Source organism: Acomys russatus, chromosome 32, assembly GCF_903995435.1.
Source record: "Acomys russatus chromosome 32, mAcoRus1.1, whole genome shotgun sequence".
In the NCBI taxonomy this organism is placed as follows: Eukaryota; Metazoa; Chordata; class Mammalia; order Rodentia; family Muridae; genus Acomys; species Acomys russatus.
The window spans coordinates 3,366,171-3,389,643 of NC_067168.1; the positions used below are offsets into that span (position 1 = coordinate 3,366,171).

Consider the following 23,473-nt stretch of genomic DNA (forward strand, 5'->3'; position numbering starts at 1 on the left):
CAGTAGCTTGGATTTGCTTTTAATTCATATTTAAAGCTGCAACCGGCTCAGTGGAGCGCTCTGTGAAAGACTAGAGGCGCCTAATTAATAATAAGTCAGAAACGAAGGAAGGCACCGGTGAATAAATAATTAATACAGACATCTATGTCTCTTTGAATATTGCTCCTTTAAAAATTTAGACTTACCAGGACCATACTGTAAGTCTGCCAGTTATATTGCAGAGATGATTTAAGAAAGCTATTTTTTCCCTTGAAATACAACAATGAATTAATTATTTATGGTGTTTTGCAAACCTAAGTTTCTTCATTAGCCGGCCTCTCTAGTTTGTTTCTTCCAGGTGGAAAACACCAGGTTGTTTGTTTGTTTGTCTGTTTGTTTGTTTTAAACACCGGTTTTTAAAAATAATAATTACAATAAACTCCCAGCAAGAACCACCAGCCAAAGTAAATTCAGGATAGCTAGGACAGGCACAAAAAAAAAAAAAAAAAAAAAAAAAAAAAGTGATTAGATTTGTATGGAGTCCCCTGCTCTGGGAAGATGCTGGAATCTACCACATAGAGTTTTGTTCAGGAGAGAAAAAGCAGTCCTGAAAATTGTCCAGTGACCCAGAATTTGCTGGTGCCCAATGGGACAGGTTTATTAAGAGAATTCAAGAACCTGAAATGGCCCTGGAAGAGAGGTGGCTAGGGCTTAGCAGGTCATCAGTGCCTCTCCACGTACACACCCATGATAAAAGGGTGGGGAAGAATGAAATTTTAAAGCCTGGCTACTGAAAAGTTAGGGTTGCCTTTCACAGTAGTCAGGAGCTACCGGTAGTCTCAGAGATTAACAAAATTCAAGGCGGTAGGAGTTATTGAAAATCTGAGGAGGCTTTTGTGTGAGATGGACTAAGATTTGTTTGCAATGTTGTTAGCGATATTGATTTTTTGTTACTTGGATTAATGTATGTTAAACAGGAAAATACGGGCATTAGTCAAGTACGTTATAATCATCTATTGTTGAGAGGAAGGTTTCTCAGGTGATGTCGGGAACCCGGGTGTCAGGCAGTTCCAACGAGGTGCGAATTCTCTGGAGTATTTGGAGCATCTGGAACTAAAGGGGCTGGCAAAGTGGGGGGGGGGATGACTCACCTGCAGCTTCACCCCCACATACACACTCTCTCCTTGTAGACTTAGTGTTTAACAAAATCTCAACCCACGTGTACAATAAGCATCACTGCGGGTCTCCCTACCCCCCTAAAGTATTAAAGGAAGGAAATGGGGGGGCAAGTGTTTGGATCTTGGGAAGTTTCTCACCTGCATGTCCATATTCCCACAATCCCATTTCTTTGTCCCTTACCCCACAGGCCATCCATTCAAGAGCCTGGGACCTCACCTCAGGTGTAGGGACTCCAGTAGTAAAGCATTAGTGCATCCACCCAGCTACACATACACTTTAACACACACACACACACACACACACACACACACACACACGAGATCTGTAAAACGCTCAGGGGTAGGGCACAGGAGTCTGGAGACCCTCCATAGACCGTGGGATGGGCTAGGTCCACAAAAGCCTGCATCTGATAGACAGCTCCCTGCACCAGTAGGTCATCTTCTGGGAACGCCCTACTTCACAGGCAGGTGATGATGAAATGAGGACCAAAGCTTTTGTCATCTCCCTTTTTATTTCAGCCCATCATGTACACACACACACACACAGAGAGAGAGAGAGAGAGAGAGAGAGAGAGAGAGAGAGAGAGAGAGAGAGAGAGAGAGAGAGAGAGAGAACCCCGAGTGTTTGCATTTATGGGGCAAGACCCCTAATGCCTGCAACATCCCCACCCCGACCCCGGGCCCCCGGCCAAGGCAAGATCTTTTCCCTGACTCCATAGAAACTAGATGAGATGTCAAACACAAGACTCCTTGAGCCTTAGGTTCTGAAAGGCGCGTAAGGACCAAGGTCTGAAGGTTGGGATGGATTGAGCGACTCTGGTCCACTCCACAGTCTTATGACCGGATGATCGGATGGCGCTCAGGCTAATGGGCCTGCGCAGAGTCTGAGGACAGACCGATAAGGTGGCTGATTTGTGAAAGACGGCCAGTACAGAAGCGGGAGAAAAGGGTGAAGTATGGAAAGTGAAGGATGAAGAGAAAGATGAGTCACCCCTTGGAGAAAGCAAAAGCCAAACCAGGCGGAGCAGACCGAGGAGGGAGGCGCAGGCAACAGGGCAGGCCTTCAGAACACCTGCGTTTTATTTTTAAATCTTCTAGGTGTCTGCGGGTCAAATAAAGACAAGGGCAGTAACGATTATTCTGTTAAATCTATGGTACTTGACTGCGCAAACACTAATTGATTAGACACCAAAATGATTTGTTTAAAGAGTTTTCCTCCTTCCCAAGTGCAGCTGTTCTGTGCCTGCGTCTGCGTTGCCTGGCGACCGTAGAGTTAGCCAAGTGGGTGTGCGTCAGGCCGGACTTAGGCTAAATTGGACTGGCCCAAGCCCTGAGCATCTGAAGCTCCTGGCTGGGCTGTAGCTGGTGATTTCTGCTTTCTAATTATCACCAAAGTGGGAGAATAATATTGTGCTAGAGGGCACTACTGGTACACCTGGCCTTCCGTCCATACCTCTGAGCTTTTCTTACTTTGGATGCTTTGAATTGCATCAACACTCAGGCCATCATCACTCTCACCCCTCTTCCTTTCCAATTCCCAGCTTTGGCACTCTATACCATCAGAAGGCCTCTGCCAATCTATCACAGACCTCCAAAAGAAAATCTAGAAAACTCACTGGCTCCCTCACAATCTTGGTAAGGGTTCCTCATCCATTAATATAAAATTATGACCAAAAGAGAAACCCATCTGAAGGTCAGACCACAGAAGACCAATTTCCCCGGAGTCAGGCTAACCTGTGCAGCTCCAGGCCCTGTTGCCTGTTCCTAGGAGCCAGAAATCCTCTCCCTTCCGCCCTCTCCTTCTGTCTCTGTCCCACAGCCACTGTGATACCCCCTGGCCAGCGTTCTTGGCTTGAAGACTTGCAGAGCTTTTGCCAAAGCAGCCGGCCCCTAGACAGTTTCAACTCAGAAGAATCCATTGGTAGCTCATCCAGGGTCCTGGGAGAGCAAGCGGTTTTCTTCTTTACCCAGGAAGTAACCAGAGATGCTTTCCGTGTGGTCAGTTTTCAGACCGCCACCGCCACCAAGGCGGCTCCAAGCAGTTCCTGGAACTCTATGATAGGTAGGAAGAAGCTGAGGGCCCTTCTGCAGGCATCTTCTTTGGGGATTTGGAGGGGGGTGGGATAAAAGATGAAAGAATGGGTGGTACAAAAATGCTGGGTATAAAATCATTTTCATGTGCAAAACAATTTTTAGGAAGGAAAGTGGGTAACTGAACAGAAGAATTAAAACTATATACAGACAGATGCAAAGCCTGAAAGGGGGTGTTAGAAGCCTTGTGTCCTACTTCTGCCACAGGAATGAGAAGTCACGTCGCATAATACTGGAAATTAACTTATCTTAATTGTTTTCAATACTACATCATCAGACCACTTTTCTCTAAAGTGTTTGCCTATTTTAAGCCAACAGTGACTTTCTGAATAAATTCCTCCGGAGATGGAAATACTCCAGAGAAAGACAGTGGAACCTTGCAGGAAGCATCTGGAATCAAATCTTTCATCCCCCATTTATCGAGGGTTCTGCTGTCGCCAGATGCCATCCTCATGTCCCTCCCTGGGAGTTTCATTCTAGATTCTGCAAGCCTCAGAAATGCTGGTGGGCTTCAAAAGCTGTAGCCAAGGGCCTCTTGCCTTGAAGCCCTGCACAGAAACATTTTCTAAACCCCAGGACTGCCAGCCACCAAACAGGGACTGAGCACCTCGTGGCCCAAAGAGCCTAAAAACATTTCTTTTGAATGGTCCATATGTTACATCTCTATTGCTCACAAAGACAACTAAGCCATTAACTCTGAATCACACTGTTCTTTGAGAGTCTTGTGTGGCCTTTTCACCAAGTGTGATGGTGTTGCCTTGGGAACTGTAGCCTACCTAGCAGAGGACACATTTCATCTACCCACCCACTCTAGGCACCTAAGCCACTTACAAAAATAAACATCAATGACAGAGCCTTTGCCTAGCTCAGGGCCCTAGGTTCAATCCCCAGTCACACCAGAGCTGGTTTCCAACTATGACCAGCATCTAGCTAAGCCTTTAGCCCCTGTTTTTTTAAACATGTACTCTAATATAATTTTTAACATTAAATCTTTTTCTTTAACTCTCCTTCAATTGCTTAGAACTGAAGCAGTCTAGTATAACCCCTTCCATCTGTTTCACACACTTACCTATCCAATTTCAAGGAATTCTTCCACAGACTCTAATGCTTTCTTCCATTGTAGTACATCTAAGGGCTCTGAGCTTTGTGCTGGGCACTCTGAGGAGAAAAGAAGACAAGACACAACAGGTAAAGCCAGTCCCCCAGCATTTGACAATCACTCAGAGACCAGATAAAAAGGTCCTTTCTATCCAACGTACAGGAAATGCTTCTGAGAGGTCAAACCCACCTTGCTTCTGACTCACCAACTACAGTAAAACAGTGCTTCAGTGCAAATAAAATGTGTAAAGTGGAGGAGGAGGAGGGAGGAGGAAGAAGGAGGAGGGAGGAGGGAGGAGGAAGGAGGAAGAGGAAAGAGGAGGAGGAGATTGAAAAGGAAGAGAAGGAGGAGGAAGGAGGAGGGGGAGGAGGAAGAAGAAGGAGGAGAAGGAGGAGGAGGAGGGAGGAGGAGGAGGGAGGAGGTAGATTTGTAAACCAAGTCCTGCTATTGAAGACTGTGGTTGTAAGGAAGTGGGGGTGTCAAACACTGAGGTGTGCAAAGCCAAAAAATATTTCCACAGCTTCCCTTCTCCTTTGGGAACCAAAGGTGAAATAAGCCATTTGACAAAGTCCCTTGCAGCCTGGGCAGAGTTGAGCTCCCTTGAGCCCGCCCCTCTTCAGGTCTGCTTCAGGGGCTCAGCCAGGCAATACCAAGAAGGAGGACTTCCAAGATCAAGTCTCTAGTTAACTGGAGGAGGAGAACACCATGAACAATTTGTGTACTAATTTCTTTCGTTTTTTTAAAAAAGGGACTGTCTTTCTCTAAGAAGAGATAGACATAAGGGCAGATCAATCTTTCAAGAGGATTAAAATACGGTGGCAGAAACAGATGAGCCAAGATTGCTTCAACCCATCCTTGGGTTGAAGAGAGGCAAGAACTCCATGCTAAAGAAAAGGAGTTTAAAGGGGAAGAAAAGAAAGAAAGATGCATTTAGCTTCCAAAGCTGATTTACTAGATAGAAAATATTTTATGCTTGAATATGTCTGACGAGATGATAAAGAAATAAATTAGTGTAATTTTTGTCTAGGCCAGTGTATTTTTCCCTCAATGCCTTTTTTTTTTTTTTTTTTTTTTTTTTGAAAAGGGAGTAGTAACATTCTAGATTCCTAAATGATCATGACCAAGTGGACAGAAGTAAGATTCACAAGAGTTATTTGGGTAGGATGGAGGCATTCCTGATGATGAGACCCAGCAGAATTAGTCTTCTAAGAAGCCTTAGTGTACCCACTGACCTTGACTGACCTGGCGTGATCATGTGCTGGCGGTGGCAGGGACCTGGGGCTAAGAGATGAGCCTGTTTGTGCCTTAGCTGATGGGATTTCAGCTCCAGGATTGACCATGCCAATTTTTTTTCTCTCCTAGACACCACCACCACGACTCAGTCCTAGGCAATCTGAAAGCCGTTATAGAGAAACACAGGCGGTGGGCTCTGTGTTTGGCGCAGAGAGGCCTCGCAGACTTTGTTCAGTAACTGAACCCTGAAAGGCCCAGCTCTGAGGCTATCCTTATTGTGAACACCGCTAGCCCCGGGCTGAGGCTCGGCGCTGACCCGGCCGTAACTGCCAAGCGCCTGACAATGGGCACATCTGTCCTTTCTCCAAGGGATAAAAGCACCTAAGCAGACAAGGCTCTGCCTTTTGTTACGGACTTTTTTCTTTCTTTCTTTTGTAAATAAAAGAAAGCCGCGGCATGTGGCGGCCGGGTGTGTGTCCCACACTGGGGGCCTCCCCACGCGTCCCCACCAGGCTGAAGGCCTGGGTTCAATTCCGGATTGTAGCGTGACTGTGACAGGGGCGCAATTATGCCCAAAGCTGAATTGATTTTCAAATCTGGAGGCTTCTTGCAGGGACGCTAGGAAGAGGCAAGCGTCGCTGCGGGCCAAGCTGAGACCTGCGCGGCCGCGTGCACTCTGCCTACATGGGTACTTCCACGCAGCAGCAGTCTCTACGCGCTTTTCTAGAAAGGCTACGGAGTTACTGAAAGACCAGCCCCGCTGGTGTTAACCAGGATACGCGTTGAGGCACTCGCTCCTGTCTTCTTCATGGTCCCCCCCACCCCCAAGCAGAGCTAACCAAAGTGGAGAGCCGCCTTAGTTGAGAGCACAGTGAAAGATCTCCTCTGATGTCTGGGACATTGAGGAGTGGCGTCAATCCCAACTCGAGGCTCTGAGTCGCACGGATCGAGGAGTACCTGGAAAGATCATGGGAGCCAGTTCAACAGCGGTCACGCTGACCTAGCCCTTCAAGGTATACACCTCCCAAGGCCCGGTAGGCCAAGCCTTTAAGGATGGGGAATGATCTGGCCTCCAGTGACCCTCCAGGGAATAAAGCTCAACGGGCGAGTGGGGCGAAGGCGGGTAACCTGCACCTGGAAACAGCAACTCAGACCCCCCCCGCCCCCCCGAGACTCTGGCTCTCTAACCTAGCTAGCCCACGGTGACAGAAACTAGGCAAGAAAAGCCAGCTGGGAAGAGAGAGGAAGGAAGTGAGGAAGACCTGGCGGGGGGCGAGGGGGGGCGTGAAGCAAGTCTCGGAGGGCTGTGGCGGAGGCTCCAGGTCGTGCTCTGTGAGCGTCCGATGCACGTGCGCATCTCTCCCGGGCCTGTTCGCTGCCCCGGAGAAAGCTGCTCCCCCCTCACCCCCACCCCCCGATTCATTTGTACTGAGACGTCACGGAGCCGATGCGCTGGGACAGAAGAGGAGGGGCCTGGCAGCGCGCATGCGCGCTGCGCCCGGCGGGCGTGAGGGCGGGCGGCAGCAGCGGCGGCCGCTACCGAATCGCGGCCACAGTCTGCAACAGTAACCGAGCCATGGCTCGAGCTGGCGGGCGGCGCGGGCAGGCAGCAGCCGTGGCAGGCGCACGGGCCGCGTCAAGGGAGCCGGGGGCAACACGATTCTAAGAAGGAGAGGGGCGAGAGGGGGCCGGGCTGGGCAGGCTAGGGGTACCGCGCTCCCAACAGCGCGGATCCTTTTTGGAAATTAATATTAAAAAAAAAAAAAAAAACAGAGGGGAAGGTGGGAGCAAGAGAGAAGGCGAGACACACAGAGCGAGAGACACAGATCTCGACAGTGAAAGGAAGAAAGGCCACAGTCACCGGCAGCCGATGTAAAGACTGGACTCAGTGCGCCCCTCGCCGCCTCTGCCCGGCCACATCGATGTTGCAGCCCGCTCGCCCTCATCACGATGAACGCGCAGCTGACCATGGAGGCGATCGGCGAGCTGCACGGGGTGAGCCATGAGCCGGTGCCCGCCCCTGCCGACCTGCTGGGCGGCAGCCCTCACGCGCGCAGCTCCGTAGGGCACCGCAGCAGCCACCTGCCTCCCGCGCACCCGCGTTCCATGGGCATGGCCTCCCTGCTGGACGGCGGCAGCGGAGGCAGCGATTACCACCACCACCACCGCGCCCCTGAACACAGCTTGGCTGGCCCCCTGCACCCCACCATGACCATGGCCTGTGAAACTCCCCCAGGTATGAGCATGCCCACCACCTACACCACCTTAACCCCTCTGCAGCCGCTGCCGCCCATCTCCACCGTGTCTGACAAGTTCCCTCACCATCATCACCACCACCATCACCACCACCACCCACACCACCACCAGCGCCTGGCGGGCAACGTGAGCGGTAGTTTCACACTTATGCGAGATGAGCGCGGGCTGGCCTCCATGAATAACCTCTATACCCCCTACCACAAGGACGTGGCTGGCATGGGCCAAAGCCTCTCGCCCCTCTCTGGCTCCGGTCTGGGCAGCATTCACAACTCCCAGCAAGGGCTCCCCCACTATGCTCACCCCGGCGCGGCTATGCCCACCGACAAGATGCTCACCCCAAATGGCTTTGAAGCCCACCACCCTGCCATGCTCGGTCGCCACGGGGAGCAGCACCTCACGCCCACCTCGGCCGGCATGGTGCCCATCAATGGCCTTCCTCCGCACCATCCCCATGCCCACCTGAATGCCCAGAGCCACGGACAGCTCTTGGGCACAGCCCGGGAGCCCAACCCTTCGGTGACCGGCGCTCAGGTCAGCAATGGAAGTAATTCAGGGCAGATGGAAGAGATCAATACCAAAGAGGTGGCGCAGCGTATCACCACCGAGCTCAAACGTTACAGCATCCCACAGGCCATCTTCGCGCAGAGGGTGCTCTGCCGTTCCCAGGGGACCCTTTCGGACCTGCTGCGAAACCCCAAGCCCTGGAGCAAACTCAAGTCCGGTCGGGAGACCTTCCGGAGAATGTGGAAGTGGCTGCAGGAGCCAGAGTTCCAGCGCATGTCAGCGCTCCGCTTAGCAGGTGAGCCGATGGGCGCGTGGGCGAGATAAGGGACCGAAGGTGGGAGGGAATGAGAAAAGGCTGGGCACGCTTCGTCCCGCTCCGCCTCCCCTTTCTTCAAGAGAGGTGTCCCTAGACCTTGAAGAGCCAGCTCAGGTAGCTAACCTCCTCTTCCAGGGACTCAGAGCTTCTAGGGGACTGTGAGAGGCTTCGAAGACCCGAACAAGGGGACCTCGGCGACTACGGGGCTGCGTTTGTGCTCAGGGACAGAACTGCAAGGTTTTGAGCTGCAGGTCGAGAGATTCATGAAACCTGACAGAACACTGGGTGGTGGTTCTCAGCTGTACACAGCGAGTTTACAAGGGGAACGAATCATGCCTAGAACTAGCTCCGGTTGCTCAAGGCACACACTCCGCACGGGGCAGGCGCCGCTCAAGCTGCCGGTCAATATTTGGCTGAGCTGGCTGCAGCGACCACTCTAGCCCTGTTTTATTGGCGCCGCGCGTCCGGGAAACCGCACTTCAATAGGGTGTGTACACTGATTCTAAACCTGCTGGCGATGTGTGCGTGTGTATGGCGAGCTGCTTTGGAAGGGTTATCACACATGCGCTAAGCTTGTAAGTAGCTCTGGAAAGGATAGGGTTAGAGACGGAGAGTGGCCAGGTCCCCATGAAGCTCCCGGTTGAGCTTAGGGACTACAGCTGACAACTCGCTTTTTCGTCGTCCTGATATTTTTCAGCCAAGTTTCTGTGCTACTGGGTGGAAATGCGTAAATGTCCTTCAAATCAGCAAGCCTGTGTCCCAGTTCAAACCCCCCCCCCCCCCAGTACGCTGTTTGATTTCTGAGCACTGAAAGCCTCAGCTGCTAAGTGCAGACACCAGGCCTGGCTCCTGATGTGGGCCAAGAGACCTAGTGGACAGCTGAGCCCAGCTGGAACCGCCCCGAGGATTCAGGCACACTCGGTGGCGGCGACCCTTGAAGACGCGCGAAGAGGGCAGCCTAAGGACAGACTGTGTTCAGGAGACCTGGGCGGAGGTTGCCGCCGTTGATTGACTCCAGTGTCCATGTCCCTCCCCCCCCCCCCCCCCCCCGCCCCAAGCCACACACAGCCTCATCTGAGCCCCGCGCCCAGGTCTGACTGAGTCTTGGTGAAGAGAAAGGTAAACGCTGGAGTGAGGGTTTGTTAATTAACTGATCGGTCTCCATTAATTCGTCCCTAGAGAATGAGAGACAGTCAATCCGCTCTGAGGCTCTGAGCCGAGGGCACTGAGCCGTTTCACAGACTAAAATCAAAGCTTGAGGCCGAACCACCCTCCCCCAACCCGGTGCCTGCCAATGAGAAGCTGGGGAGAGGCAGGTGTGAACTAGCCTCGCGTCCTAGCCGGCAAAGGCTAGTGTTCCCCGCCTCTGTGATCCAGAGGCCTTTGGTCATGGGTGCCACATTGCTTCAGCCTCAGACCGCCCAGAATTTCCAGCTTGTCCTTTGCTATAAAGTTCTCAAGGCAGGCTCTGGTGCCCAGGGATCTGGTGAGGCAAAGGACAGGAGACCTGGCTGGACCCAACGCCACTCCTAAGCCTCACAGTTCCACTATGTAGAGTTGGAGCCACGGGCAGCTGATCTTGCTGCTCTCCTGACTGCTCCACCCTCAGAACCTTCCACTGTGCCCTCGCTTGAAGCCAGCGCTGCGGACCTTCTAGGCAGGGTAGTGCTCTGAGACTATCCAGTGTGGGGCATGGAAATGGGGATAAAAAATCATACTCCATCATGAAAGTCACCTCCCACTACTTGGTGAAGACACTCCAGACATTAGTCACACACACACACACACACACACACGGTCTTCCGGAAGGACAAGCTGATAAGTCTTGTACCAAGATAATTGCCAAGTCCTGGAAATCTAATCTCTATCCAGTGTGAGGCCCTCTGACCTCCAGATTAAAAAAAAACAAAAAAAACAAAAGCAAAAACAAAAACAAAAAACAAAAAACTGAGCCAGGGGTAAGAGAGTGCTTGATGCTGGGGAGCCCTGTGAATGAAGGCCAAGTTCTAGAACCTGCACACCAAAGGCATGAGCTGGGACCCAGAAGATCATCAAAGCTGTGTCTGAACACCTAGGTCCAAATGGCTAGTTCTGTTATTCTTGGCTCCAGGAATGTGGCGTTTCCTAGAATGTGTGGAAAATCAGGGCGGGGGGGGGGTGGGGCTCCAGTAAAATCCAAGGCCACTGGGTGTCCTGAGACAGAGCAGAGCGCTGCCTCTTTCGTTTTTTCCCCCCTTTAACATAAAGGAATGAGAAGGATTGGACCTAAGGGGGGGGAGCTGGGGGAGGGCTGGGGGAGGAGGGCATGCTAAGAGCCCAGAGCCATCCCACTCTGGCAGGAAAGTCACAGCTTATTTATTTTTAAGTCACTTAAGAACAACCAGCCCTGCTCATTGATTTCTCTCTTTCTTAAGAGAAGTATGTTTCTGGCCCTTGAAATGGTGAGTAGCTGGCCTCAGTGGTAGAGCCTGAGGACTGACAGCCTCATGCTTTCGGCTTGGCAAACGGCGGGAACTTAGTACCTGCTCCCCAGTTTCAGCCACTGAAGCTTTGCTAGTGATTACACTAAAAAGCAAGCATGCACCTTTTCTCAACTCCCTTATAAGGTCCAGCTGAAGCTGGGGGGGGGGGTAAGTGGAAGGGTGGTTTCTCCACTTCCCTGTTGATGCCCTGTGTTCCACACAGCTTGTTTGGAGGGTCAAACACCTTCTACACGTGGCAGTATGTTTGGGGAGGCTCCTTCTGGTGTATAAATTACAAGCGCTGGTGAAAGACTGGAGGAAATTCTCACCAAATTAACTACCTTTAAAAAAAAAATCAATATATGTTGCCTCGATGTAATGCTTGCTGCTGCTCATTAAAATGCAGCGTGACCAGATGCACGGCCGCTTCTGGTCCCGAGTGGGGTGGGGAGGCTAAGCTGGGTGCCCCGCCTCTGACGTGGGCGTCTATCAAGACAGGAGGAGATTAGCTTCCAATTAAATATTCCAGAAGGCTTGGGGGGGAGGGGGGAGGCCCTAGATGGGAGCTGGCAGCACAGAAAGAAACTACAAGAGACACCCACCAGTGAGCGCAGCTCTAACACTATACACCCAGGGGGTGGTGGCAGCTCAGTTCCTCAACCCAGGCAAGGCTGTGTGGCTGGCCAAGAAGAGTCAGCCAACCATGGCTCGCAGACCCTGCGGGAGGGAGGTGAGGAGCTGGCCAGAGCCCTGCTTGAAGATAGCCTGCCCTGCAGCAACCGGTACTTGGCCCCCTTGCAGTCGGGTATTTACCCCTCAGTGCTAGAGGAAAGTCTAAACGAGGGGGGCGGGGTGGGGGGTGAGGGGCCGGAGAGCTCCTACCTGGAAGTGGCCCTGAGAAAGTCTTGCCCAACCCAACCTGGGCCATGTTTGCTGTGAGTGGCCTTGCAGCCGGGTTGATTGATAACTGGCTCTGCACACGTCCATTTGCTTTTGTGTTAATATTTATCCCGACTGGTGACATTTCAAGTGTCCGGTGCTGCCCTGGCAGCGAAAGCCAGGCAAGAGTACTAGGCTGGGCCCTAGGAACCGCATTTGTTCAACCCCTAAAAAATTCTGGGTGGAGAGAGGGGCCAGGACTGGGCATAAGAGATGCCAGGGCTGGAAGGGTTCCTCGGTTTCAGAGTGGGAGGAGAAAGCGGAGCTGCCACACGGATTTCCTGACGCCCTGCGCAGTGGTTTTCCAGTGGTGCAGCTGCTCCTAGCCCACTACAGCTTGAACAAAGGGCCGGCAGGGCGCGACCGACCGTGTCCGCCGGTAGGGGCTGGGGTCAAGGCCTGGAAAGGCTTTCTCCCGGCTAGGCTACGGGATAACTCGTTATCAGGAGGCGACCGAGAGTCCCAGAGCCTCCGGGGATGAACGGTGGGGTGAACTGGGGCAGTCGTGTACGAACAACACACACACACAGACACACACACACACACACACACACACACCGAATGTGAAGTCAAAAAGACTTAGGGACAGTCACCAGAAGGCTCTGAGAGGTTATCTTTCTCACAGATTCTATCCCCCTCGGTGAGCTAATAGTTACCTTTGTGTATTTTTCGTTGGGGGAACCGACATGCCAGGAAGAGAGAAAGTGCAGTGAGATTGAGAGTTGTGCCTGTGGTGATAATTAGCGATTGTAGTTTTTGTAGAGGGCTAAGCCTGCTTAGACCTGGTGGCTGTGATGTGGTGACTTTGTGGGCCGCACAGAGAGAACGCCCACCAGAAACAAACCCTATGGCATCTTCGGAAGGTGCCCACCTATCTCTGTCTCCCCAAAATGTAGCCTGGAGATCATTAGATAATCCTGTGTGTCATTTCCAGTCTATGTCCAGGGGCCAGGGTACTGGGTCACTCCAGAGCCAGCCGCTTACACCTGACATAGAGGACATTACCGATAGTACAGGTATGCCATCCCAAGCCGGCAACGTGACTATCTTCGAAGCTTTCTGCCCTCTGCGAGCCGGGGCAGAGGCAGAGATGACCGGGCTTCTCTCCCGGACTTCGGAACCTAGGTTTGCTTTGCAGCAGCTGGGGTTGCTAAACGGAGGACGCTGCGTGCTCCCCCTAGTGGCCACCTGGCGGGGGACAGGGGATAGATGTGCCCGCCGAGGCTTTGTTTTTAGAACCTCCTTATCCTAAAGGTTTTCTAAGCAGTAATAGGAAGGTGTGGAGGAGGAAGACGATGCCTAAGAAAAGCCTCAAGGGCGATACGATTTCCTTCCTTACCAATTACATCCAGAATTCTAACCTACCCAGAAAAGGTGAATGCTTCGATCCTATGCCGGACTTATGCTCTCTGACGTTTTGTTTTTTACCTGAGAGGAGCGATGAGTTGCAGAGGTGACCCTGGCGGTCTGAAGTCAGAGTGTGGGGCCAGAATGGTCTGCACAGATTAACAATTCCTTTGTTTTATTTGCTTCCCAGAAAACTGGCCTGAGTGAGTCAGAAGGCTACCCCCAGGCAGTAAGCTTGAAAGCCTTTGTTTTCCCCTCCCGTGGGGTAAGTCAAAGGGCTGTGGGAGCCTGCAAGCATGGAACCGGAGCCCAGAGTCAGGACCCTGGACAGAGCCCCGCCACTTGGCGCGGCCTAAAAAGCAGTTCTCGAAAACGCAGTTAGGATGCTTACAGGATCCCGTGCTGCAACAAAGAAACATTAATAGCTAATATTCCGAAGTTTGTGAGTGCGGAAGGTCTCTCCAGGAATAAACACTGGCCCTGTTGGGTCGTCGAAAAGATCAAAACCGTCGTGGTCAAAGATTGGGTGTTGATTGGTTTGTTCCTACGTGGCATGGCACGTGCACACCAGCATACAAAATTGGAATTTTCGTCCCCGTGGGTGTGACAGGAGTTGGATCATTAAGCTAAAACGTTCAATTCAGTCCCTTTGATCCGTGCTGGGGAAAATCTATAGTCATCTCTAATCTACGAGGTCTTTAAGGAGGTTGTTACACTAGCTGTTTGATGTCATCATCTTCCACATCCGTGGCAAATTCAGCTAATCAAACACACTGGTCCCCAAAGTTCTCCCGAGCAACAGTTCTTACAGGGCATACCGGTAAAATCCATTCTCGGTTTCCTTGTAAAGAAGAGGAAATAGTCAACTCTAATGGCTGTAGGTAATTTAGAAGGAGGTTCCCAGGTGTCTCACTCCTCGGCTATCGTAGGTAGCGGCGGCCATGTCCTTGAAGTGATAATGCTCAGAGTTCTCCAGTAAGCTGCATACAATGGAGTCTTTCAACATATGTTCATTTTTGTAACTCAACCCTAGTGAATTGAAGGTGAAACAACAAGCTTCATTTCAGACCCTGTTTAAATGCTAAGACTTGCACATTTTGACAAAAACGAATGGCATCCAACCTAGGGTAGCTACAGAAAGATCTTATGAAGTTATGCTTGTTATAGAATCCATTTTTAATTTTTGAAAAAAGATCAGCCCATATGCATCACAGATCATTTTCTGTGTGCTGACATTTGAATAAGATGAGTGGGCATCTTCAGAAGACAACCATGTTATTCCTACATGAAAAATATCAGCCTCACAGCCCATTAAGGAGGAAAATCTTGTTTCTAATGTAAGTGAGTTTAGTACACAATCATACATTCCTATCTCACCCATTTTACAGGTTTTTTTTTTAAACAAGTATATTCACTCTGATAAAGCTTACTTTCTTGCTAAGGTGACAGGTCACCAGGCCAGCCATGTGACAATCTAATTGACACAAACATACAAATATGCATCAGAGTCTTACTGTTCTATCATGTTTCTCCCTAAAGATGTTACAATGGAACAAATAGCTTCTACAACATTTCTGTTCACTTAAGGTGTCGATCTAATAAAAGAACAGCTGGGCAGAGCTCAAGTCCAGAGGACAATTCACTGGGTTTGTCATACTAGTAAATGAGGAGAGATTTTAATTTGGTTCTTCACATTGTGTGTATTGCATGCTGTGGTAGACGTCCCCCACTTAATACTCCTTGCCTACGCCGATGGCTCATAAGTCTCACTCCAGTGGAAAATCACTTAGAGACTTAAACAACTAATGTCTGGCTGCAACCCCAGATAGTCCAATCTAATTGAATGGGGTGTGGCCCAGGCTCCCAGGTGATCTTAATGTGCATACGGGCCTGGGGGCCTATGTGATGTGTGGTAGTTACCTTGGCTTTCTAGGCTGCTTTCTGCAGTGGGGTTAATTTGTCTCTGGCTACTCCACTAGAAGATACTGATGCCCTGGACTCAGTTTCCCCAAATTTAAAGGCCCTGGCCTCCACTAACAGCTTCTGTTGTTATTTCCAGATCACAGTCAATGCACCCAGAATATGGAGTTCACTGCTTTAAGCATCTATTTAACAAGTTCTCTGCCTCATAAAGCTCTTGAAATCACAGAGTAAATATTTTAATCTCAGGTTCTCGAGGAAAGTTTTTGTAACAATTCTTCCTTTTCAAATATATAAGCATGATTTCTTTTAACTGCTCTGCTCCAAAGAAACAACCAGAGTGGCAACAGACATGAAGCCCACATCTCTCTATCCACTGTTTTGCTTAAACAATTATTGATAGGGAAGGCCCATCTCATTAGATGTGCTCTGTGGGTAAGCCTGGCCCTCTGGGACCCATGCCTTGGGAAGGCTCAAAGGCCCAAGGCCACCCGTGCTTCCAAGGGTGATGTTCTCATATGCCTTTGGCTCTGCTCTTCCAAAATTTGCTTGGTACTGATATTTTAGGACTCTGCACACACACACACACACACACACACACACACACACACACAAAGAGAGAGAGGGGGGGTGGCGGGGGAGTGAAAACTGACAAAAGCTCTACATGTATGTTGGCAATTCTCCAAGAGCAGCCAAGTTTTCATCAGGCACTCATGTGCCTGCCACCCTTCATTCTTTGTATACGTCATAGGGTAAAGAGAATGGGCAGTTTATGCAATCACTCCTTACTTTTAACATTTGATGGTGGTTTCGTGGTCCCAAAGAGAGGTTGCCAGAAGAACACAACAAACTATGTGTTTTCATTTTCTTTTCCTCTTGCCTTCTTGAACACAGGAATTGGGAGGGGAGGTGGGCAGATTAAATACACAAGTGTGCGAAGTGTGCCACCTAGCGGGGCAGGTTAAATATACAGCGTGCGAAGCGTGCCACCTAGTGACCGTGTATCTCAGCGCAGGCGCCTTGAGTGGGTGAGGAGCGGCCACTGTGATTCCAGTATTGATGGAGTCACAAAAATCGTTCATTAAGGCAATTTAATCTTTGCTATTAAATGTCCTTTCAATTCATTTGGGGTAATTAAGATGCAGTTAAAGTGATTAAATTCTAATTACTTATGCTAGAGAAAGACATATTTGTCACGCTAATGCTGTTAGACGAAGGACCCAGAAAGAAAGTTAACGTTTACTTCAAATGATGCAGCTGGAAAAATCAGTTCCTCTTTTCATCATTAATCTGGCATGCTGGGTGATTATGTAATGGCTCTACAAGCTCATTAAATAGGAGAAGTGCTGATTAAAATGACTGCCAGGAGGAAAACTTGGACAAGAAGTGATTCAGTACAGTATAGTTGGCATTCTTGGGCAATACCACTAGGTGCTCTCTCCCTCCAAAGTCCTCACCACAAAGTAATAAAAACCTGGTAAACCTTATCCTCAGATTGAACAAGGCCTGGACACAGAAGGCTTTTGTATTCTTACCAGAGACGTTGTTAAACGTAAACATAAAAACAAAAAAAAAAAACAAGAAACAAACAAACAAACAAACAGGATCTTATATATTCCAGGCTGGTTTTGAACTTGGTGACCTTGAACTTCTGATCCTCCTGCCTCCACCCCCTGAGTTCTGGGGTATGCCATATGCCCTACGTATGTGGTGCTGGGGATCAAGTTCAGAGTGCTCAAGCATTTGAGGACAAACTCAGTTCTGTCTCCAGCCCTGAGGAAATATTTCAAATAGATAATGGCTCTTTGGAGTAGAGATGAAAGAGTGGAGAGACAGGATTCCCAAGGCAGACATAAGCCAGCATTTCCCCTGGCTTATGTGGGAGCCACTTCCCGTACACACACTCTGCCTGTCGCTAAGCGTCCCTTGCTCGGTTTGATCCTTTTTCCTGTAGTGAGTGGGTCAGAGTCTTCTGCATGATCAATTACTACACTCACTTGGAGAGCACTAAGTATCTCTGCTATGAAATGGTCTCTTTTCAATTAGTTTTCCACATCCCAGTGTAAAATAGTCTTACGTTTTAAAGAATTTCACTGGGGCTTTCCCACCATAATCTCATGGTCTCCAGTGCTTTAGGATAGCTTAATTATGAGTGTTCATAAAAGAGAGACGAATTGAAACAATGTAGTGAATTTGAAGTTTTCTTTACACACACACACACACACACACACACACACACACACACACACACACACACCCCTACCTCACATTTTACTGGGGAGGTGATCCAAGAATAAGAATCATCAATGAGATAATTGGGGGGTTATTTTCCTCAAGAGACCTGTGTCTTTTAGTGCAGTTAAATTTGCATATTGAAACCATAATTGAGGAGGTTGTCTCTGTCTCCTATTCATCGCATTGACTGCTACTCCTGTGAACACACCATAAGCAAAGGAGTGAACGCTATCCAATTCATCAGCCGGCTAAGTTAAACAACTACTTTTAAAAATAAATCGATTACTTGAATATTTAAGGTCATTATGAATCACATCACACTGTCTTTTTAATATAATATTTTATTAATTCTATGATAAATTCATATATGACATCATTCTGCCTTAAATTACTAGGAGCAGGCAACTCTAGATTAAGAATCAAGTGCCCTAGAGAAAGGTTCATGCAGTAATCAGCTCTTAGACCTTGTCAAGTAATTTAACCTTTCTGAGCCTCCACCTCCTTAAACGTAAAATGAAGGATTTGGCCTTCAGGTCCCTTCCGGGTTTCATTCTGCCATTGATCGCCTGCTATCATGACTGTGCAACCATGGCAAAGCCCAGTGGGCACCTTCCTCTTCTGTATGCATTGAGTGTCCTGTCCACCTAGATTAGGATTAGACAAGATATGGAGTGCTTGGCTCAGTCTGGACGGCAGTGCTCAGGCTCGCCTCTCCAGTCAGGTGGTCAGGAAGTAACGGCCCATGCAGTTGGCAACATAGCTTCCTGCCACAGAAGTACTGCCTGTAGGGTTCCACTTCCTGTGTTCCAGAAGCCAGTGACACAAGCTGAGAGGGACAGCACGGGTTATCACGGACACATACACACTACCTATGCACCACTGTGGGAGCACAAGCTAGCGTCTTGGCTATAAAAATTTGCCATCGTCATATAGCCATGGGTCCACACGTGTCTAGAAACTCTACTCTTTTGTATAATTCTAAACTCACGGCATTCCTGGAAACGTGAAAAGACTGTTACTGGAAACTTTATTCCGAAAAGCAAAGAAAAACTAGATAGCCCAAATGTATGAATCAGAATGTTCTCATAGAGGGCAAAATTCAAAAGTAAGCAAGGCCAAACAAGTATGTTTAGAGATATGTATGGATACACAATACAAACTCTTCTTTCTTCTTTTTAAAACACTAATGGAGGTAGGCAGGGGTGGCGCATGCCTTTAATCCCAACACTCAGGAGACAAAGGCAGGTGGACCTCTGAGTTCGAGGCCAGCCTGGTCTACAGAGCAAGTTCCAGGAAGCCAGGACTACACAGAGAAAATCATGAATTCAAGACCAGCTGGGGTTACATAGAAAGGACTCAAAAGGTAATTAAAATAAATAGATGATAGATAGATCCGAAAGAAGATAGATAGATGGATGGGTAGATGCATAGGTAGAAGGTGGGTAGAAGACAGTAGGTGAATAGATAGACAGACAGACAATAGAAGATAGATAGAAGATGGTAGATAAATGATGGATGACGGGAGGCGGGGCGTGGGGGCGTGGGCACGGCTCAGTAGTGGTAGAGTGCTTCGAGTCTAAGCAAGCCCTTGGTTGTGTCTCTAGCATCACACAAAGAAAAGGCATGAATTCCCTGTGTCTTTATACAGTAGTTGGGCTCAAATTCTCCTGCTGTGTGGGGGATGAGTTTAAGAGCTCATTTTGTCACCTTTTCAGATCGTATACACGTGATACATAGTCTTTTTTGACAACATTAAATATTCAATAGTTTAAACATTGAGGAAGAAGGTGGTGGTTTGGAGAGGTTGTTGTTTAAGGTGGTTTTGTTTGTTTGCTTGTTTGTTTGTTTGGTCTGGTTCCCTAACCCACTTTTATTCAAATCAACCCTGAGCATTCTGTATTGTCATTTTAGCATGACTTGGTCCTTACCAGATACCAGCTTTGTCAGGGAACAGTAGTCAATATGAGGAGAGACAGAAGGTCCGGCGCAGTCCACTCAGGACTGACCCAAAGGGCGGACCTGCACAGGTGCCCAAGAACTAGGTCTAGTAGCGGGAGACAACACTCTGCCCATTTGTTTCTTCCGGGAGCTCAATGTGCATTGCAGGAAGAAGTCCAGGTGTAGCAAAAGAGTGCTTCTAAAGGTCTAGGGAACCAGACAGGCTTAAGTCTGAACTCAGGGCAGCAGGAGCAAAACGCATGCAACCCTGGCTAAAATCCCTCTGTTTCCGACTCACTCTGCAGTCAAGGCTAGCCTCGAACCTCTGGTCTTCCTGTCCTCACCTACCCAATACCTGGGACTATAGGCAAGAGCTACCCATACCTTTTGTTCTCTGAGGATGTCTTGGTTCTGAACTTCTCTCTTCCCCCAGCTCAGCAACATCTTCCCACCAGCAACAAAAGCATCTGCCAGGCTCTGGTTTCAGTGATGGAGAGATAAGCACTATGCATTTCACATTCCTCCAGGAGAGAAAAATCAAACTGGTGCAAAGAGGAGAAGAGGATATGCATTGGGAGATTCCCAGGTGCAGCTTGGTGTAGTGGTGCATACCTGCAACCCCTGTAGTCTAGAGCTGAGACAAGAGGGTCAGGAAGGAGTTGAAGGCCAGCAGAGCTACCTAAGTCCCTGGGTTTTCAAAAGCTGGTGCTGGGGATTTAACAGTGACTGGTCCATAGCCTTGCTCAGTGTGCACACGGTATGTATATAAAAATCTCTGCCTTCTTTTCATCTCTTTCAATTCTGAAGTTCACTCAAGATTTCAAGACACCCCCCCCCCATAAGAATGGCTAATTCTGGGTACACACTCTTCCAACTTGAAAGCCATCTTGATTCAGTGCATCCTTTCTTCTCTGAGTGAGGTTCAAAGACCAGCAGCATCAGCACCACCTGGGAACTCTGGGATCAGCCCTGACTCCCTACATCTGAATCTGTATTCTCACAGCATCCCCCAGGAGGTTCCTATACGTGTAAAGTCTGAGAAGGACTAGAGCCAATCCTTCAGCATGTTCCTAGTCCTTCATTTGTCCAAGCACTGAGTGCCTGGGGACTCTCATGCACCAGGCACTGGGCTAAGCACATGGACACAAAAGAGGAACCTTAAAAGTACTGATGGGAGACTTTGTGTGTGAGCAGACTAAGAGCCTCGGACAGCAGGGCCTAAAGGCAGCTGTGGCCAGTTGTGAAATAATGACCAGTTTTTGTGCTTTTGAAAGCCTGCTGGCATGGGAGTGGGTAAACAAACAATTGAATAGTAGCTTAGATGCTCTGCAAACTGCAAATGTGTGTGGGGGTTTGGGGTAAAATTGAAAGATACTTTTAAAATAAAATGGAGCAGGCATCCTGGGAGTGGGTCTGGTGTGGACTAACCCCTGTGATCCTGCCTTGGGAAGCTGGGCACGTGGGTAAACCTTTACCCACAGAGCAACTGTTATGGTGTGGTAGTCAGTCCTCCCCTACCCCCAGCCCCACCCCCCACCCCAGCCAATTACTGCCTCCAAGAACACTGGATCCCTAAAGAATCAATGTGTAAGGGGTCAAACCTACTCATCCCTGTTGTTAGACAAACAGAAGTAATCCCAAGAACAGGGGACCAATCTGTTGGCCAAGACATGAGAAAAGGCACTAAGTGCAGGCCAGGGGGGTGGGCAAGTTTGGTGTGCCTTGGTCAGACTGTTAGTCAGCCTGTACTGGGAACAGCACACTGAACACCAGTGTCATTTCACCAGAAAGAGAATCCTGCTTTTCTTTAATCTGGTGGTCTTAGTTTGCTTTCTATTGCTGTGATAAAATACTGACCAAAACCAAACTGGGAGCCAGGCATGGTGATGCGCATGCCTTTAATCCCAGCACCCAGGAGGCAGAGGCAGCCAGATCTCTGTGAGTTCCAGGCCAGTCCAGCTTATATGATAAGCAACTTGGGGGAGAAAATGGTTTATCTTACCTTACAGCTTACAGTCCATCACAAAGGAACGTCAAGGTAGGAATTATAGGCAGAAACTGAAATAGAGGCCATGGCAGAGTGCTGCTTACTGCTTACCACAGATAGATTGCTCGGCCTGCTTTCTGACAGAACCTAGGACCGCCTGGCCAGGGGTGCTCACACTAGGCTGGACAATCAAGAGAATTTCCTGTAGACTTGCCTACAGGCTGATCTCACAGAGAAATTTTCTCCACTGCTGTTCTTCTTCCCAGGTGACCCTAGCTTGAGTCTAGTTCACAAAACTGCCCATTACACTAGTTATTTGTACAGTTGTCTCATGAGCCCCAACCTGAAAGAAGAATCATTTCCAAAGCAATAATTATTTATTTTTAATATATGTCATATAATCATAATTTTTAAAGTTAAACAATAAGTAGGCGTATGGTTTTCTTCCTAATCCCTTCTCCTGTTAATGTTTGTCAATATACTTTTGTGTGTTTTCAAGTACTCTATACTAAATTTAGTAATACAGGATTTTAAATTTCAGTATTGTTTTCCCTTCAGGAATAGGTTGGAAGGCTATTCACACACAAAAAGGGTTGGTTATCTGTAGAGGGATGGGGAGTACTTCTGAAACCTGGTTAACCAGGGGGAGCTTCTAGGACCCAATTCTTGTGTGCTCTCCAAGATAACATGTGGCTTTTAAAGCATGTGACTCTCTCTGTCTCTGTCTGTCTCTGTCTCTCTTGTCTCTATCTCTCTATCTCTCTCTCTCATCTCTCTGTCTCTGTCTGTCTGTCTGTCTGTCTCTCTCTCTCTCTCTCTCTCTCTCTCTCTCTCTCTCTCTCTCTCTCTCTCTCTCTCTGTGTGTGTGTGTGTGTGTGTATGTGTGTGAGAGAGAGAGAGAGACAGACAGACAGACAGACAGACACAGAGACAGAGAGACACAGAGAGAGACAGAGACAGAAAGAAGAGAGAAGGGTGGATGGTCTTTTTTGTAAATAATTAAAGGCTTTTTCATCTCCCAAACTGTAAATTTCTAGGGAAAATGGAGACTGCTTCTTGCTTTAATTCTTTTGGCTGACAGCTGCCTCTCTAGAAATGCTTATTTCCACATTGGGCAGTGTGCCAGTGAGGCAGACTGAGTGACAACGCAGAGAAGCAGTACAGGGTGGCCATGCTCAAGGGAGTTGAAAAGTGGTCCCAACGTCAACGGAGATTTCCTTTACTCAAAGTCATCTTTGAAAAGCGATTCGGGGGCTGAAGAGATGGCTAACAGGTTAAGAGAGCCCACTGCTCTTGCAGAGAGGAGTTGAACTTCTAGCACTCAGTTGACCAGCACTCAGGTCAACTGACTGACAGCCACCTGTAACTCAAGCTCCAGGGACTCTAATGCCTTCATACTGGCCTCCGTAGGCACTGCATCCACATGCACATACATGCCCACATACACACAGAGGTACATAAGAATGCATATAATTAAAAATAAAAATTAATACATATAACTAACAATAAATTTTTTGAATGAAAATATTTTGTATTATGGTGAAGTACAAAATAACAGAGGTCATAATAATCCCTAAGAACTCCACCATTACTCTTTCCCAAACTATTATGAGTAGCATTCATTCATTCATTCATTCATGCAATATCCATGTAGAGATAGGACACTCAGAATCCTCAAGACAGCAGATGAAGCACACACTATGCCTTTGCTCCCAGAGCACTCAATGCCAGAAAACATTTATGAATCTTCTATTTTATAGTTGTGCTATAATTTATTTAATCAATCTCCTATTTTTAGACACTTACATTGGTCTATAAACTGCTCAGGGAAATAAAGTTTTATGGCTTTATATTTTAGAAGTATCATAACTCACATGCCTGCTCCAGTAAGCATTCCTATCCTTGAATATGTCACTGTGTTCCGGGATTTCGCTCGATCTTGCTGTTATCGAATGACCCAGCAGCCTGAAGCGCGTTACACATGAAGCT

At 48.5% G+C, this 23,473-nt stretch overlaps 1 protein-coding gene and 1 long non-coding RNA gene across 3 annotated transcripts in view; one reads left to right on the forward strand and one right to left on the reverse strand.

The window, feature by feature from the left end:
• Positions 1–2,969: 2,969 nt before the first annotated feature.
• Positions 2,970–8,429, reverse strand: LOC127184042 (uncharacterized). The gene is made up of 3 exons (XR_007830097.1): positions 8,296–8,429; positions 4,318–4,406; positions 2,970–3,210 (listed from the first exon to the last, which is right to left on the reverse strand). It is a non-coding gene; the product is annotated as an uncharacterized LOC127184042 (long non-coding RNA).
• The window catches only part of Onecut1 (one cut homeobox 1), a 31,063-nt gene continuing 14,872 nt past the window's right edge, over positions 7,283–23,473 (forward strand). The window contains exon 1 of one of the 2 annotated variants that reach the window (XM_051140259.1): positions 7,283–8,635. In XM_051140259.1, coding sequence (XP_050996216.1) covers positions 7,531–8,635 — 1,105 coding nt within the window. In that variant the 5' untranslated portion in view covers positions 7,283–7,530. The remainder of the gene's footprint in view (positions 8,636–23,473) is intronic. The other variant, XM_051140260.1, reaches the window with a different exon arrangement.